The 15,820-nt window shown below is 40.5% G+C and overlaps 1 protein-coding gene and 1 pseudogene across 4 annotated transcripts in view; one reads left to right on the top strand and one right to left on the bottom strand.

The window, feature by feature from the left end:
- The window catches only part of DNAI3 (dynein axonemal intermediate chain 3), a 148,544-nt gene that overhangs the window by 106,639 nt on the left and 26,085 nt on the right, over positions 1 to 15,820 (bottom strand). For all 4 annotated transcript variants that reach the window (XR_012512471.1, XM_074381102.1, XM_074381101.1 and 1 more), the window contains exons 6-12: positions 15,314 to 15,463; positions 12,171 to 12,370; positions 8,326 to 8,442; positions 4,609 to 4,799; positions 3,394 to 3,518; positions 1,929 to 2,018; positions 357 to 443 (exon numbers count right to left, since the gene is read on the bottom strand). Coding sequence is in view for 3 of the 4 variants with exons in the window: in XM_074381102.1 (XP_074237203.1) it covers positions 357 to 443; positions 1,929 to 2,018; positions 3,394 to 3,518; positions 4,609 to 4,799; positions 8,326 to 8,442; positions 12,171 to 12,370; positions 15,314 to 15,463 (960 nt within the window). In the remaining variant the exon portion in view is untranslated. The remainder of the gene's footprint in view (positions 1 to 356; positions 444 to 1,928; positions 2,019 to 3,393; positions 3,519 to 4,608; positions 4,800 to 8,325; positions 8,443 to 12,170; positions 12,371 to 15,313; positions 15,464 to 15,820) is intronic.
- LOC120365960 (keratin, type II cytoskeletal 8 pseudogene) lies at positions 13,450 to 14,914 on the top strand (annotated as a pseudogene).

The raw sequence follows: 15,820 nt of genomic DNA, 5'->3' as shown, positions 1-15,820 counted from the left end.
AACTACAGTGTACAGCTTGGGTACCCGCCCTTCTGTCTGGTGCTTTCAATCACCTCATTTAGGCAAGTCACTTGGTCCCTTCATTTCATTTTACAATAACAACGAGACAGAACTTCATATCCTTGGATAGATGGTGCACCTTGATTCATTGTCTTTTAGTAAAGGGCCCACCACATAAAGGTGATTGAGAACATGTTCACAGGCACAGGTGAAGTCTTGGAAAGTAACATTCTTTTTTTTTTTTCCCTTTTTTCTCTTTTGAGTTTTTGTTAGCCGTGCCAACTATATTATGTACTTTTTTTCATAAACTCTTGAATGGAAAAAAACTTGCAAATAAAATGTTACAAAAAGCTTACCTTCAGTGTGGCTTTCTTACTTCTACTACCACCTGCCTTAATGTTTTCTATGCGATCTGCATGTGCAGTGATATCCCATAGGACAATCTAAAACAGAAATAAATTTATCATAACCTTTTTAGAAAATATCTAACTGGGTCTTAATTTATTTTAACTATTGGTTTGTAGCCTGATAAGTCAATCACCTTAGGGGATAATCAAATTTAGCTTATACCTTAAGTCAGCAATTTTTAAAGCTAATATAAAAAGAACATTTTCTTCTCTATAAAAGTATCTTTGGCACTTTCATTTTTGTGCTTATATTAATAAATGCCAGCATATTTAAAAATCCAAAATAAATGTCATGCAATTCCCTTTGCTTTGGGAAAAGTTCTTTCCCTGTTTTTGGAAATGTGCTGTGATTGTAGGGACAGTTGCTTGGGACCCAGGAAAAAACAACCCATACTCCAGAATTGAGTACAAACACCTGACTGTCCAAAGAGGGCTGGAAAGTGATTATTTCTATTTAATTGAATATTATGGCCAACTCTGCATTCTTATGTATCTGGATGGCCATTTTTTAAAAAAATCAGGATAAGGTAGATATGTAACACTAAATTAGGTTTCCAATAACTGAAAAGTATTTTAGTACACTGAAGTGTTTAACCAAATGTCAGGAATACAGAATCGTGAGTGGTTTTATTTTTATAATGTGCTTTTATAAAATATTCTAAAACAAAGTCACATTACCTTTGTAATGAATAAAAAAGGCATTTCAGAATTTGCAGGGCTTGGAGGATGGCCTCTGAGTCATTATGACCCTCAGTTATGGTTGAACAAAACTGAGGGAGAAAAATTTTTTTCCTGGTTATTTTGGTTCTGGATAAATGGACATGGAAGCCACAGGCATTTACATTTTAACCACAAGGAAGTTTTTCAAGTCACACACACAAAAATCATATACCCTTTGAATGGTCAAACCCACTTAGTCACAATGAATTTAAACTGACCATAAAGCAGCTTTATGATTATTTTGCTTCACTAGAGAAGTAGGACATTGGAGGACAGGATCTAAATTTGGTATTAAATAACTTAAAAGGAAGATAACAAATGGTATCGAGATCTATCTGTGTGTGTGTGTGTGTGTGTGTGTGTGTGTGTGTGTGTACACACATACATAAATTCAGTGATATATATGTGTTTTCCAGTGAATTTCTGTTTAAATTCTGGATCATCCCCTAACTCCTATTCCCAAGGAAATTTCAGAAGAGGCCTTTTTTCCAAGAGGTAGTAATACTTACGGCTTTTGTTCTTCCATGGAATCTTACACAATATGTGGTTCCATCCCAGCAACATAAATAGACACCCAATTCTGTTTCAGTTTTGAAGCTGTGTCACCCCATGAACATCTCAGAAGCTGATACCACGTGTAACACATCTTTATACCCTGCTTCCTGGTATGGTGACTGGCACACAATTGGCATACCTTCCTTCTGCTGAATTGGATCCTTAAGTCCAAGAAACTGCCAAATCAAAACTTATTACTGAAGGTTGTCTACATTAATACATAGCTGAAAAAAATTCCTTAAGTACCTGGCCATTGATACAGCCTCCAGCAATGATATTAGGATCACTTGGACAGAACTTGAAGCAGAAGATGTCATCTGGGCTCTCCAGCATTAACTAAAGTAAACCCAGCAAATTCAAGAAGGAGTGAAAAAACCTATTAAAGATCATGGCTAGAAAATATTAAGACAGTTAAAAGTCTAATGTTATAGCTATCTATAAGCAAGGTGCATAGAGTCTATTCCCAGAGTTCTGCCTCTGGACTAAAAGCTGCTTTTGTTTAATTCTATTGTGCACATTGGCCATATGAGTGACACTGAGTATGTTCTCAAGGGGATGCAGGTATCCCCACAACCCACCCCTCAGTGGAGACAAATTGTAGTCATTTTGGGAGCATGTTACAATGTTTATAAACAAAAAGACTATGAAATTAGTGTTCCTGAAAAGCATGGAAGGGAAGCTCTGTGAGGACAGGATCTGTGCCTGTTTTGTTGCTTGCTGAATACTGAGCCAGGCCCTCCTGGAGTGGAGAGGAGAGCTACAGGGTAGAAAGGGCAGAAAACTCTAGTGAGGGAGTGGTGATGTTGTGGCTGACAAGAAAGGGCTACAGATCTTTCATTTTGATATTTGGGTCTATAATAATTAAAGTATCTAGAATCTATTACAGTACAACTACCTTAATTCAAATGCATTAGGGAAAAAGGAAGAAGGGGAGCCTAGGGTTTATTAGGGAAAGTCTTAAATATGCAATACCTTTTAGAAACAAACTACTATTATATTTAATACACTGAAATAACTTAGTCTAACACTACACAGCACCCACCCACTAGGCAGATCTCTTACTGAGCAGACAATGGAAACTAGAACCCCATGTAGCAAACCCAGCCTTCAGCCTCATTTTATTTGAATTGCTATGCATTTTGGTTAGTTTGAGTGGGGTTTTTGTGGGTTTTGGTTTGGTTTTAGTTATGCTATTTAAAATTTGGCGATTTCTTATAAAATTCCAAATTTCTCAATTCTCTTGACAATGGGACCACCTGGCAACAAGAGGGCAGACAGCCTGGAGATGGGTGGTGCACTCTCCAAGGCCACAGTTCCTACCACTCCCCAGTGCTCTCCCACACAGTCACCTTTATTTATTACCAGGTGATCCTTGGAATTGAGAAAATTCATGTGAAACTAAAATCTGTTTGCAATTGACCAATTAGTATTTAAGTAAAGTCCATAAAAGAGTTTGTTTTAAAAATAGTTTAAACATTCCTCTTATAATCTTTGGGAAAAAATAGCATGTTGATTTGTTCAATAAACAAATTGTAAATTTTAGTTTTGCTCAAATGGAATGATGACAAGTTCTGCATTGAAGAAAGCCTAACTTTATTAAAGGTTTACAACATTAAGTGATTATGAAGTACTTTGCAATGAAAACTGCTAAAGGTACATATGAAAGTAGTCTTTGAAAATTTGGGCTATATGGGCAACTCTCCTTAGTTACCTGAGGATGTATAGGATCGGAGAAGCTCCAGAAAAGAATCAGTGATGGCTGCAGCAATAATTTACCAGAAAAGTAAACTCTGTCTTCAAAAGAAAGTCGCACAGCCACTGACACAGCTATTAGCCCTGGTTGAAACACATGTAGAAATTAAAGTTGGTAGCAACTATACATGGAGAGATGTAGCCTTTGCTTTTCTACACAGCCACTTTTCATTTTCACTTTGTCCACAGGAGAACAAGAGTTTTCTTAGAGCTCTGCTGTCTAATGTGGTTGCCACTGGTTACATGTCACGTATTTAGCACTTGAAATCTGGCTGGTCCAAACTGACACGTACTATTAGTATAAAATATACAGGTGACTCAGACGATTTTGGAAGAAAAGAAAAGCTTGTTTTGTTTCTTTTTTTGTGAGAAAAGGGCCGGTGGAGGGTGAAAGGAGGAAGAGGACAAAGACCTCTCTCTTTCCATGTTTCCACCTTCGCACACCCCCACCTACCTCCCTTGGTTAATGAGCTCTTCAAACGAGGCGCGTTTCCTCTCTGGTCCAATAACCAGAAAGGCAGTGTTCAGAGGAATAAATTTAGCCGTTGAGAGCAACAGGCCCAAGCCAAACCCAGACTGCCTTGTGCCATCTGGGTGACCTGGGTAACTCACTTCCCTGAATTGAGCTTTGGTCCTTTTGTTGTGAAACAGAGATAATGACATGTGTGTGTCCTTCAGGGTTGCTGGGAGGACACACAACAGTGAAGGCATGGAAAGAGGTGGCAGGTACCTAGCGAGCACTCAGCAAATGGAAGCACTCAGCAAATGGAAGGTGTTTTATTGACATTGAGCTAGTTTGCAATTTGACATATGAAAGCAACAAACAATTTCTTTCTTTCTTTTTTTTTTAAGACAGAGTCTCGCTCTTTCGCCCAGGCTGGAGTGCAATGGCATGCTCTTGGCTCACCGCCCCAGGTTCAAGCGATTCTCCTGCCTCAACCTCCCTGGTAGCTGGGATTACAGGTGCGCAGCACCATGCCTGGGTAATTTTTGTATTTTTAGTAGAGATGGAGTTTCACCATGTTGGTCAGGTTGGTCTCAAACTCCTGACCTTGTGATCCACCTGCCTTGGCCTCCCAAAGTGCTGGGATTACAGACATGAGCCACCGTGCTGGGCTGCAACAGACAATTTCAATGTTATCACAAAAGGGAATCCCCATTATTTCCATCTCACCATAGATAGTTGGATGCCATGAGACGCAGGTAATCATTTTCTCCGTTGGGCTATGAAGGTCGGTAAAGGACTGGTACTCTTTCAGGTGGGTATCAGTCTTGTCCCCAAAGGTGCCTTCTTCTTCTGCGAGGTATTTCCAGTCATCAATAAATGTGTTCATGATTTCATTTTGCTGTAGGGCTATTTCAACACTAATTTGTAAAAATAAAAAAGCAATTAAGATATTGGATTTTAGTATCCAATGATGTGACTATCTTAGCAACTCCTCCTACCTTCATTTGTACTGAATAAAAATAATAATTCTCAATTATATTTGGTAATAATGATTAATCTCGTGAAATAAATGACTTAAGAGAAAAAAAAATCATGGTGGCATGTTACTCGGAACTTCTAGCAACTTCATGATCTGCCTCAGTTTCCAAGCCAAGGCTGCACTCTCTCCAGGCCAATGCCTGAGCTGCAGGGATGGCCGGTCCTGGCCAGTCCTCCTTGTGCAGCACTCCCACAGCAGGCATCTTTGCTCTGGAGCTCCCACTGGGTAGGCTGAGAATCTGTCTGATACTCTACTTTCCCGGTCCTGTCTCCTCCTCCTTTATTTTTCAGTGTAATCCTTAGTAAACTGCCTCTAATGTGATGTCATTTGCTTCCTGGAAAGCCCCAACTGTCACAAATGGCAATTTTCTTAGGCATGTTCTATACTAAATGATCATTTATCCTAAATAGGATAGCCCTAATATATACGTAATTCAAAACAACAAATAAGAGATTCTGAACAAGGGAAGATTTGGAGTTTAGAAGAGAGAGAGAGAGAGAGAGAGAGAAAGAGCGAGAGAGAGAGTGTGTGTGTGTAGTTTTAGTTGTCACAATGCCTGGGAGGTGCTACTGTGTTTAATTCCATTACCAAACCTCCTTGCAATGCATGAGACAGTTTCCAAAATGAAAAGTTATCCTGCTAAAAATACTAATATCGCTCCTTTAAAATACCATCTGAGTGCTAGGATCATTTGTTAATAGTAATCTAGGGACCTTGGTTTGACAGGCTTCTGTCTTAAAATAGTTACTATGATGGTTATTATCCCCTTTTATGCTTAGGTCTGAAAGCTCTGTATACTCCGAACGTCGATTAGAGCCCTCCCACAATTAGAATGCCACCCAACGTTTTACCCTAATGATCAAAACTGTAAACTTCTTGGTTTTATATAGGTGTGGTAAGCTGAAAAAGTGGTTCTCAATTATGAATTTCTTAAAATAAGAAAAATCCCTTTATATAGTTAAACAGTAAACACAGATACTCCCAAAATATAAAAAAAGGGTACCATTTTATGCCCCCGTCATTGATCATTACACTATCAGTCACTGCCTAATTGACTTGTCCCTTGGTTAAATTCTTCTTGTATTTCATCTTTCAAAACAGACACCTTTCCTAAGACCTGGCCACTTAAAGTGTGGTCCAAGGACCATCAGCATGATCGGGGGCTGTTAGAAATGCAGAGTCACAGACTCCACCCCAGACTTATACTGAGTCAGAACCTGCATTTTAACAAGAGTCCTCAGGTGATTCATAAGCATATTGAACACTGAATAACCCTGTGTAGAGGACTGTCAAGGCTTAAACACGGTTTCCAGTAGAAGCATTAGTAAGCATTTTCCAAATCATATTTCTTTCTGATGAAGCCTAAATGAGAAAAGAATTCTCAGGAGAGGAATTAAAGACGTGACTTTCTCTCTGGTTTCCTGATTTTTCCTTCTCAGGCAGGATGGGGAAGTAATTCACAAGGAAAAATTAAAAACAGCACCTTTCCTCTGGTTTCTTGCTTTCCTGGAACCATGTGGCTCCTGAGAGTAATGAATTGGAGGTTGGCAAAACTGTGGTCTAGGAATTTTAACCCCGAAAGGAAGCTTTCTTATTTGTTTATTAATCCCCCTGAAGTTCCGCTCTCTCATCTGATGTCATTGCCTTTTTTTTTTTTTTTTTGCAAATAATGCTTCCCTTAAGTTCGTTTTAGATAAAATCCTATGAGAAAGAAATTGCTCATTTCTAAAAGGGCTTTCTTCCAGAACAAAATCAGTTTTATACTAATTAAAAACTTTTGAATAAACCTTAAGCAGCTTTAAAGCTGGAAATTAGTTTGCAGTGATATAAACATGGGTTTCTTATTTACTCTTGGCCAATGCTATTATAATTCCTGTGCCAATTTTCCTCTTTCTTCTTATAGATCTGGCTTCTTCTTCCCACATCTCAAGAAGGGAATGACAAAGCTGTGCACTATTCTTTTCTTTATAAGCATAGCAATGGAGAGGGAAGAATAAAAGCCCAGGTCTAAAGCTAACATACAGTGTTATTTTGAGCAATTCTTTTTATTTCCTCAAGATCTAGTTTTCTCTGGATATTGATTATATGTAAACAAACTTCTTATTTTTAATATTCCTACAGGAAAAATTGTAATGACTACTTAATTTTGATATGGGGGGAAAAACTGAGGTTTTCATGTTTCTATCTCATTGCCCATATAGGAAAAATTATAGCATGCTTCCTGTGAGTGAGTGGCAAATAATGTTCTCCCTGAATCATTAATTGAATTTTTGAGCCAGAGTCTCTGTAGGTATAGGTAACAACTTTGAAAGTTGTTTGAATTTTCAGTATATCTAATCCAGTCTGAAAGAACCAATGATGTTTCTTAAAAATAAAAAAGCTTAACTTGGGCTATATATGAAGTTGACTATCACATTGTTAATTTTGGAAAGAAATGGAAACCAGTCTATTGAGTATAACTGGCAGACATGTTCTCCATTGGATCCACTTCTCTAAACTCTAGTATTAGCTTGATGAGAATTTGTCAAGCTGTTTCTCTGGTTTAGAAGCCCCAGAACTCTACCCAGGGTCCCAGTAGTAGCTTAGGGGCCATTTTGAAGATGCTTCTCTTTCAAAGCCAGGAACACAGGAATTGGTGATAAGAGTGAAATGTCCAAAAAAGACACTTGAATTAAATTCAGGTTCTCATCTGCAAAGATATTTTTGCAAATACTTATTATCATAATGGCATTCACAGCATTCTCCTCATCCTATAAAAGTTAGTGAAGGCCCCAGTGCAGTTGCTCATGCCTGTAATCCCAGCACTTTGGAAGGACAAGGCGGGTGGATCACCTGAGGTCAGGAGTCCAAGACCAGCCTGGCCAATATGGTGAAACCCTGTCTCTACTAAAAGTACAAAAAATTAGCTAGGCATGGTGGTATGTGCCTGTAGTCCCAGCTGCTTGGGCGGCTGAGGCAGGAGAATTGCTTGAACCCAGGAGGCGGAGGTTGCAGTGAGCCAAGATCATGCCACTGTACTCCAGCCTAGGTGACAGAGCAAGACTCTGTCTCAATTAAAAAAAAAAAAAAAAAAAAAGTTAATGAAGAAAAGGAGTGAGGAGTGGAGAAAAAGACATATAAAAGTAACCATGGTAAATACAAGTAATCGTTAATTTGCAATTAGGAAAATATCCTCACACACTCAACTGTTCACAGTTTGATGTGACCTTAGCTTAGGAGGGCTAAGACGTTGCTTAGCAATAGAAAGGAAATACTGAGAATCTGTAGAATATGTCATACCTGACAACTGTCTTCATACTTCTTATCTAGATACCATATGTGGAATTGTTTACTTAGACCTGTTATTCTATGTAAACATATACATTTTATGTTTTATTTTTAAAATTTAATATGCAATTTTTTACCTTATGGATGCATTGTTAAGAAAATCAACCAAAGGCTTTGACTGGTTGAGTGTCTCTTTTTCTTCTTCTGAGAATTCTCTTGGATAATATTGTGTGGTAGCATTTTTCGGATATGTCCTAGTATATTAAAAGAAAATTCAGTATCAAAGATTAGGTCAAAGGAAAGCACATATGGGTCATGAAAGTTCAAAAGTGTGTCTCTGTGACAATAAGTTAGGATGTTATTTTATATTTAAATTCTATACATTGAATTTTTTCTTTGTCCTTGACAACTGATATTGACCGCCATTCAAAGTCTACATGAATTTCTTTCCAACATAATCAAAAAGATCTTATTTTTATAAAATTTTTATTTAGAAATCATTTCAAACATCTAGAAAAGTTGTAAGAAGGGTATAAGAAATTCCCATACACCCTTCACCCTGATTCATCAATTATGAACATTTTGCCATCTTTATCGTTCACTCTGTCTTCATTTCATTAAGTCAGTGTGCACCTCACCTCCTTGTGGGACATTTCGCAATGTCTAGAAATATTTTTGGTTGTCACAACCTAGATGTGCTACTGTTGTCTAGTGGGTAGAGCCCAGGGATGCTCTTAAACACCCTGCAAAGCACAAGACAGCCTTCCCTCAAAGAGAATTATCCAGCCCCAAATGTCAACTGTATTAAGGTTGAGAAACTCTGCTCTAAACATACGAAAGTAGGAATAAGACATATCGGCAGTGATGGTGGCAGGAAGGCTTGTTTCATTTTAGTATGCTCTTAGTGGCTTCCGTCTGTGTACATGCCATATGGCATTGTACCTCTGGGCTTTATTATCAGTCTCATGTACTTGACTGGGTGAGCTCTTGTTCTTAGCTATGGGGCTTGGAAGTCACATGGCACAATCGTTAAGAGTGTGGACTCTGGTGATCAGCTGCCTGGCTTTGAAGCTTGCTTCTATCATTTACTAGCTATATGACCCCTGAGCTAATTATCTAACCTTCTGTGCCTGTTTTCTCATCTCTAAATGAAATTATTAAAGTAGCTAGCCCATAGGGTCATTGTAAGAATTGGATGTGTTGATACATGCAAAACTTTAAAAACGGTGCCTAGCATATTTTAAGTGCTCAACAAAATATTATATAGTTTGTGTTTGTTGAACAAATGTCAGCACAATGCAGAATGTCTCTGTGAGAGGTAATATATTAAATGGAGAGTAATCAGACAAAGGGGTAAAGAGAGCTTTGAGTATATTTACTAGAATAATTCATTTTTTTCCCTTGTTTAGGTCAGTATCCATAGCAGAAGGCAGAATGGTAGAAAGAATATTATTAGTATTGGAACCAAAGAGACTTGGGTTCAAATCTCAGCTTTACCTTTTAATTTCTACTCTCTAGATAGGCTTATATTTTTAAAAATGGTATGTTGCTTGGTGGTTCTGTCAAACTAGCAACATGACTAAGAGTCACTCTTACTTTCTAAATATAATTTGTTTTGTTGATTTTCAGCAAAACTATTCATTATTGCTTCAGGTTTAAATTATGCCCAAAACATTGGGCTTTCATATTTAACCTCTCTTTGCCTCAGTTTCTCTATTTGTAAAATGGGGATAGTGCCTACCTCAGAAAGCAGTTATGAGGATTGAGTTGATATGTGTAAAGCACTTAGAAGAATGCCTGGTATGTGGTGGGAACACTAGGCATTTGCTTTTACCGTCATTATTCTTTGAACCACATCTTTGATTCTTCTTGATTCCCTCCAATATAATCACATATCTACCTTCTCTACCTCATACCAGCCACCCTTCCTAATTTCCTGTTTGCAGTGCATGGTACCAGCTTCCCCCAGTCATCTAGGTTTAAGTGATTTGAGTTCCTTTTAAGTCTTTTTTATTTTATTTATATTTTTCATTTTTTGGGTCAAGACCTGCCCTTATTCTCATCTGTTTACTCCTATGAAACACGGCCACTATTATTATCATTGTTCTGTACTCTGAGTCTACCTACTGAGTCTACGCTGGCTGACTCATTCTTGGGACTTGTCTGTACCCTAGAAGGAACACAGAATAAATCCCTGGCTGGCTTGACTTAGATATTTGTCTCAAAACTCAAGTTCCTTTGGTACTAATATGTCACCTCTCTCCTTCCTCTCTTGCCCTCACTTCTTGATATTTATGGATATCTGATGTCCTCCTTCCCTGCCAGGATTTGACTACCAGTTCTTGTGTTTCTCTTTATCTCCTCTTGTTTTGGCCTGTCTGTTCATCTGCATCTCTTGCTTCTGATCCCTTTCTTGGCCCAACCTTTGGAGTCTGTATATATGTCCCCTTACTTTAACATTGCACTTCCATGGTTTTTAACCTGTTGGTTCACACAGATCTGAAAAGCATTCTCTATATTGCTGATCCCTGATTATCCTGGTCATGACCTGTCTCACTGTATATTTTCATAGCTCTTCACTTAACACTGGATTCAAATCTGTCATCATTCTGTACATTCTTCCTTACGTATGTCCTTCTCTTCCTCTTTTCCCTCCTCCATTCATTTTTCTCCTCCATTTAATAAATATATACTAGGAACTGTCCTAGGAATTGGGAACATAGCAGTAAACAAAATATAAAAAGTTTCTATCTCATAGAGCTTAAATTCCAAGTGCAGAGTGAGGTGAAGAAAGATGATAAAAAATACACATCGAGTGATTATAACACAATGGGGAAAAATAGAGTAAGGGGTAGATAGTAATGAAGTTGTTGTTTTTATATAGGAGTGTCAGGAATGCCTCATTTGAGCAGAGGTCTGAATGAAGGAGGGAATAAACCTGAGGGAGGAGCATTCTATGTAAAGGACTTGTAAGCTTAAACATATTACGTATGAGTGTGCTTGGTGAATCAAGGAATGAGGAAGCCAGTGTGGCTGGATGGATGAGCAGGTAGAACTGTGGGAAATTAGGGCAGAGAAGTAAAGGGATCTAGATCATATGAAGCCTTGTAGGTTCCTTTGGGATGACAGGCCATTAGAAGGTTTAGGTCAGTGACATGATCTGACTTGCATTTTAACAGGATTACTAGGGCTACTCTATGGAGAATTGAATGCAGGAGAGAAAAGATGGATAGAGGAAGCCCACTTAGAAGGAATTACAGTAATCCAAGCAGGAGACGATGATGAATGGTCTAAGGTAATATCAGTGGGTACATTTTGAAGATAGATCCAACAAGATCCAAGGCTTTTGGTCTGAGCAAACAGAAGAATATCATTACCACTTAGTGAGAGGAGGAAGATTCAAGCATGGGCAAAGGCAGAAAGAGGAACTGCAGAGATTCTGGGAACTGGAAGCAGCTCATAGGGCTGGCACACAGAGGGCTTGTTTAGGAACAAGGGACAACGGGGCTGGAGAGGCAGAAAGTGCCTCGTCACAGAGGAAGGAGAACCTCATATGCCATCCTAAAGGCTCTGGATGGATGTGTTTTGTAAGTGATGGAAGCCAAAGAAGAAACCTAGGCAATAAATTAACTCCATCTGATTTGATGTTTAAGAATTATGACGTAGGTGGTAGAACAGAGTAGTGAGGGGCCATGGTAATATGCCAGGTGAGATGACCACACTGTAATGATTAACAGCATCACTCATTTTGCCACCCCAGTCTTTTCAGTCTTTTATATGTGTATCTCATTTTCCTGTTATGATTTTTAAAGGCATTATTGAATATAATTAGATCTTCCTGAATTGAATTACTCTGTGGAGATCTAGGTGTCATCATTGTTAATCCACTTCTATTTATTATAAAGCTTTCAAAATAATCATGGAAGTTACTAGATTTGACTGTAATTGGCTCTATAATTACATACACCCATCACATACTTACCATTCTGTCTGAGTGCTTATGTCTTTTATTTGAGGGATTACTTGCATGCCGACATCTTTCTCAAATTGTTTAAGGGTAAAATTTTTATCTGGGTAGGCTGTACATTCAATATAGGCATCTTTTACACTGGAAGCATTCTGGTCACTGAACTTAACTGGTGCACCAAACTCACTTCGTTTTTGAGAAATCATATATGTAATCTGTAACACATGTAAACAGTAAAAGTAACACATTGAAGCCCCTGGAGAAAAATGGATGTGTGAACAACGTTGGTCCTATGCCCAGATCCTCTCAGAACCCTTTGTGCTCTTTCTGGGAGCACCTCCAGCTCTGTGTGCTTTCCATTCGCATGAGCAGCACCCGCTCCTCCTCTTTGGAGGGCTGCTCTAGGGCTATTGGGACCACGTTGCCCCAGGTGCAAAGAACAGGAAGTAACTGGCAGTTTCATCTTGACTAATGGTGGACTGGCAGGAGGGATACATAAACCCTTCTCCTTGCTTCTGTTTGGGACAACTCTGAGGTATATTTTATACTCCAGAGTTCCTCTCCAGGTTCGGCTGAAGCCTTCCCTCTGCCAGACTTTAGGCTGAAAATGCAGCCTGGCAGGGCTTCCTCCATATCCATGTTCAGCTGCTTGTCATGTTCTCTTCAGGGGCACTTTCCTAATAAACCACTCACACACAATTCCCCCTCCCAGGAGTTCCTTTGGGAGGGAATGCCACCGTATCAACTTCCTACAGCTGCCATAATCAAGTATCACAAATGGGGTGCCCTAAAACAATAGGAACTTATTCTGTTACAGTTGTGGAGTCTAGAAGTTTGAAATTGAGGTGTTTGATGGTTGTTTCTTTCTGAAGGCTCTGAGGGAGAATATGTTCCCTGTTTCTTTCCTGGCTTCTGGTAACAATCAGCAATCCTTAGTGTTCCTTGGTTTGTATATCCATCTTTCCAGTCTCTGTCTGCTTCTTTACATGGTATTCTCCCTGTGTCTCTCTGTCTCTCTGTCGTCCTATGACCAACTTATCACAAGGACACCAGTTGTATTGGATTATGGGCCCACCCTACTCCAGTATGACCTCATCTTAAATAATTATACCTGCAACGACCCTATTTCCAGATAGAATCACATTCTGAGGTGCTGGGGGTTAGAACTTCAACATATCATTTTTTGGAGACAAAATTCAATGCATAACATCCGCTTAAGAAATTGACCAAAGAAGCAGCTTCTCTGCTCCTTCTGGAATCTCTCCCTGGTTCAGCCTGCCTGCCTCAACTCCTGCCTCCACCATGTCCATCAGGGTGACCCAGAAGTCCTACAACGTGTCCACCTCTGGCCCCTGGACCTTCAGCAGCCACTCCTACATGAGTGGGCCTGGTGCCCACATCAGCTCCTCAAGCTTCTCCCGAGTGGGCAGCAGCAGCTTCTGGGGTGGCCTGGGTGCAGGCTATGCTGGGGCCAGCGGCATGGGAATGGGAGGCATCACCACCGTCACCATCAACCAGAGCCTGCTGAGCCCCCTTAAGCTGGAAGTGGACCCCAACATCCAGACCATGCATATTCAGGAAAAGGAGCAGATCAAGACCCTCAACAACAAGTTTGCTTCCTTCATCGACAAGGTGCGGTTCCTGGAGCAGCAGAACAAGATGCTGGAGACCAAGTGGAGCCTCCTGCAGCAGCAGAAAACAGCTAGGAGCAACATGGACAACATGTTTGAGAGCTACATCAACAACCTGAGGTAGCAGCTGGAGACTCTGGGCCAGGAGAAGCTGAAGCTGGAGGTGAAGCTTGGCAACATGCAGGGGCTGGTGGAGGACTTCAAGAACAAGTATGAGGATGAGATCAATAAGCGTACAGAGATGGAGAATGAATTTATCCTCATCAAGAAGGATGTGGATGAAGCTTACATGAACAAGGTAGAGCTGGAGTCTCGCCTGGAAGGACTGACTGACGAGATTAACTTCCTCAGGCAGCTATATGAAGAAGAGATCCGGGAGCTGCAGTCCCAGATCTCCGACATGTCTGTGGTGCTGTCCATGGACAATAGCTGCTCCCTGGACATGGACAGCATCATCACTGAGGTCAAGGCGCAGTATGAGGAGATCACCAATCGCAGCCGGGCTGAGGCATAGAGCATATACCAGATCAAGTATGAGGAGCTGCAGATGCTGGCTGGGAAGCACAGGAATGACCTGCCACTATGAAGACTGAGATCTCCAAGATGAACTGGAACATCAGCCAGCTCCAGGCTGAGACTGAGGGCCTCAAAGGCCAGAGGGCTTCCCTGGAGACCACCATTGCTGAGGCTGAGCAACACAGGAAGCTGGCACTCAAGGATGCTTGTGCCAAGCAGCAGGAGCTGGAGACCGCCCTGCAGTGGGCCAAGCAGGACACAGCATGGCAGCTGTGTGAGTACCAGGAGCTGATGAACGTCAAACTGGCCCTGGACATCGAGATCACCACCTACTGCAAGCTACTGTAGGGTAAGGAGAGCCGGCTGGAGTCTGGGATGCAGAACATGAGCATCCATATGAAGACCACCACTGGCTATGCAGGTGGTCAGAGTTCTGCCTATAGGGGCTTCACAAGCCCTGGCCTCAGCTGCGGCCTGGGCTCTAGCTTTGACTCTGGCATGAGCCCCAGCTCCTTCAGCTGCACCAGCTCCACCAAGGCCGTGGTTGTGAAGAAGATTGAGACTCATGATGGGAGGCTGGTGTCCGAGTCCTCTGATGTTCTGCCCAAGTGAACAGCTGCAACAGCCCCTCCCAGGCTGCCCCTCCTGAGGCTGCCCGAGAGCCTGGAGGGAGGCCCCTGTACAGGGGAGCACAGGGAACAGGAGACACACCCGAGGCTCAGCCCTAGCCCTCAGCCCACCTACGGGGAGTGTACTGCCTGGGGACCCCTCTTGCCCATGCTTCCAGCTGCAAAACAACTCAATTGCTTTTTTTTTGGGTCCAAAATAAAATCTCAGCTAGCTGGAGGTGGGGAGGGAGACAATGACCATTCTTCTATAAAAGCAAACCAAAACAAAACACCAAAAACTATGCCCCCATAGCAAATACAGTAAACCGTATGAATCCCTCAGGAGTCAGTGTTGTTCTGCTACAGGGAGGTAATGATTAGAGATCATATTTAACCCTCTAACCTGCTTTGTAGATTCCATAACTGATTCTTCCTCAATTTCTTTTTCACTGCCCAAAGAAACCCATGGTTTAGAGACAGGTGGTTTATAAACATACACATCTTCAGGAATATGTTCTTTATATTCCTCTTGTTCTTCTGGCACTTCTGGGGGCTAGAGTAAAATAAATAGCATTCCACAATATATGCCCACATTTGAGTTATAGCTATATGTATATATTTTGCAACAAACTTTACTTTTACATGAAAGCACTTTCTTACTTTTTTCTTGTCAATTCATACTTTTGAATTATAAAAAGGAAACAAAGCAAAAAAAGGAAAAAAAAGAGTCAAGAATATAGAAAGAAGACAGTAGACAAGAAGATTTATATATGTAGATGCCCATATATAAATAGATAGATGTATGTGTGTGTGTGTGTGTGTATACACACACACATATACTGCTGCTTTATTTGTAATAGTAAAAAAACAATCAACCAAATGAATATTGATAGAGGAATGGATTGATGAC

The sequence above is a fragment of the Saimiri boliviensis genome, chromosome 11, assembly GCF_048565385.1.
Source record: "Saimiri boliviensis isolate mSaiBol1 chromosome 11, mSaiBol1.pri, whole genome shotgun sequence".
In the NCBI taxonomy this organism is placed as follows: Eukaryota; Metazoa; Chordata; class Mammalia; order Primates; family Cebidae; genus Saimiri; species Saimiri boliviensis.
Note: the sequence above shows the minus strand (reverse complement) of the source record. Positions and strands in the feature narration are given on the sequence as shown.